We start from the raw sequence: 1,764 nt of genomic DNA on the forward strand, positions 1-1,764 counted from the left end.
CGTTCATGATGACGCCGGAGACGGACATCCCCACCATGAAGCGAAGCGCCGTGTAGACGTAGAAGTTGGGCGCGAAGGCGGCGCCGACCCCGAACACGGCCTGGATGGCCAGGCTGCCCAGAACCACCGCCCTGCGGCCGTACCTGCACAGGAGCATCGGTCCAAGGACCGGGTCGAGGGTCAGGACCAGGGATCAGGGAGAAGGACCGGGACTGGGACCAGTACCAGTACCAGATCCCGAAAACTAGGAATCAGGACCAGGACCCTGACCGGGGACTAGGACTAGGGACAGGACCAGGACCAGGTGGTGGTGGGGGGGGGTTGGGGGTGTACTCACTTGTCAGCCAGACTCCCGAACCCGACGGCGCCCACTAGCAGGCCAAACATGTAGATGGAGGAGCCAATGTTGTTGAGACTGGCCCTGTCGCACACCAGGTCCCACTGCAGGGGGGAGGGGGGGGGGGGCACATGGTTTAGACATTACAGTGAGGGGGTCATGTGACCTGTGCATACACCCCTGCTGGTCTCCTGCAGCCCTCTGACTCACTCACACCTCGCTGACATCATCCTGCTTCTCTTTTACGAGTCTTTTCTGTAACAGCACGAGCCGCCGTTACATCACCGCCGCGGCCCGGCAGTGCCGTGGGCGGTGCAGTAGGTGGCGCTGCTTGGCTTGGGCAGAGTTACCGTTGCCCCTCCCTCCTCTTCACAACCTACATAAGTTTCACTCTTTTTCCCCCAACCCGGTGGGTGTGTCCTCCGTGACCTTGCTTTGTGCAACTGTTGCACGCCGCCACTCATGTAACCCTGCTCCTCCCTCCCACCACCTCCTCCTCCTCCTCCTCCTCCGCCTCCTCTGCCTGCTCCACCTGCTCCACCTGCCTGCCCCAGGCTGCTGCTGCTGCTGTGTTACCAAATGGAGAGACACCTGCACCGCGTGGCTCCCTTTCAAACCTCCACCGCTGGAGCTGCTCTCAGGTATCAGCAGCCCTCAGACCCCGACCCGACCCGACCCGACCCCGACCCGACCCGACCCGACCCGACCCCCCCGACCCTCCCCCGACCCCCTCCGACCCCTGGCCAGAAGCACAGGAGGAGCTCTTTACTGGGATGTCGGATGGACTCACCTCGGTCACGATGGTGTTGTGGAAGACCTCACTGCTGTACTCCCAGCCTCCAGGACAGCTGCTGCTGCTGCTGCTGCTGCTGCTGCTGCTGCTGCTGCTGCTGCTGCCGAGCTCTCCGGCCCCCCCTGCCGCCACCTCCACACCACTCTGATTACCATAGGAGCAGGATCCGGCCTCCAGGTGGAGGGTGAAGTTCAGAGGAGTCCCGAGGGCCGAGGAGGAGGAGGAGGAGGCGGAGGAGCGGCACATGTGAGGAGGGACGGCGGCGGTGAAGATGGACACCAGCATGTGGAAGGCCAGGAAGATCTGAGGGAGGCAGATCCACACGTACAAGGTCTTCTGGAAGCGGCCGAAGCCCCCAATGAGCTGGAGGACTTCGTCGAAGTTCATCTCTGTTCGATCTGCGAAGCTGGACCACTGAAGTCCACAGCAGGAGGTTCTGCTTCTTCTGCTTCTTCTCCTTCTTCTTCTGCTTCTTCTGCTTCTTCTGCTTCTTCTGCTTCTGCTTCTTCTTCTTCTGCTTCTTCTTCTTCTTCTTCTTCTTCTTCTTCTTCTGCTTCTTCTTCTGCTTCTTCTTCTGCTTCTTCCAGAGGACTGAGAAGTGAGAAGGTCCTCACACACCTGGCCCAGTCAGAGT

At 60.9% G+C, this 1,764-nt stretch overlaps 1 protein-coding gene across 1 annotated transcript in view; it reads right to left on the reverse strand.

Annotated features, from left to right (window-relative positions):
- Nucleotides 1–1,708, reverse strand: part of LOC142881911 (solute carrier family 22 member 6-A) — a 7,532-nt gene extending 5,824 nt beyond the window's left edge. The window contains exons 1-3 of the mRNA XM_076016375.1: nt 1,128–1,708; nt 338–441; nt 1–143 (exon numbers count right to left, since the gene is read on the reverse strand). The exon at nt 1–143 is cut by the window's left edge and continues 12 nt beyond it. Coding sequence (XP_075872490.1) covers nt 1–143; nt 338–441; nt 1,128–1,517 — 637 coding nt within the window. The 5' untranslated portion in view covers nt 1,518–1,708. The remainder of the gene's footprint in view (nt 144–337; nt 442–1,127) is intronic.
- Nucleotides 1,709–1,764: the final 56 nt, after the last annotated feature.

This window comes from Nelusetta ayraudi, unplaced genomic scaffold (genome assembly GCF_046127955.1).
Source record: "Nelusetta ayraudi isolate G7.1 ecotype Tasmania unplaced genomic scaffold, CSIRO-AGI_Nayr_v1 ptg000222l, whole genome shotgun sequence".
Lineage (NCBI taxonomy): Eukaryota > Metazoa > Chordata > Actinopteri > Tetraodontiformes > Monacanthidae > Nelusetta > Nelusetta ayraudi.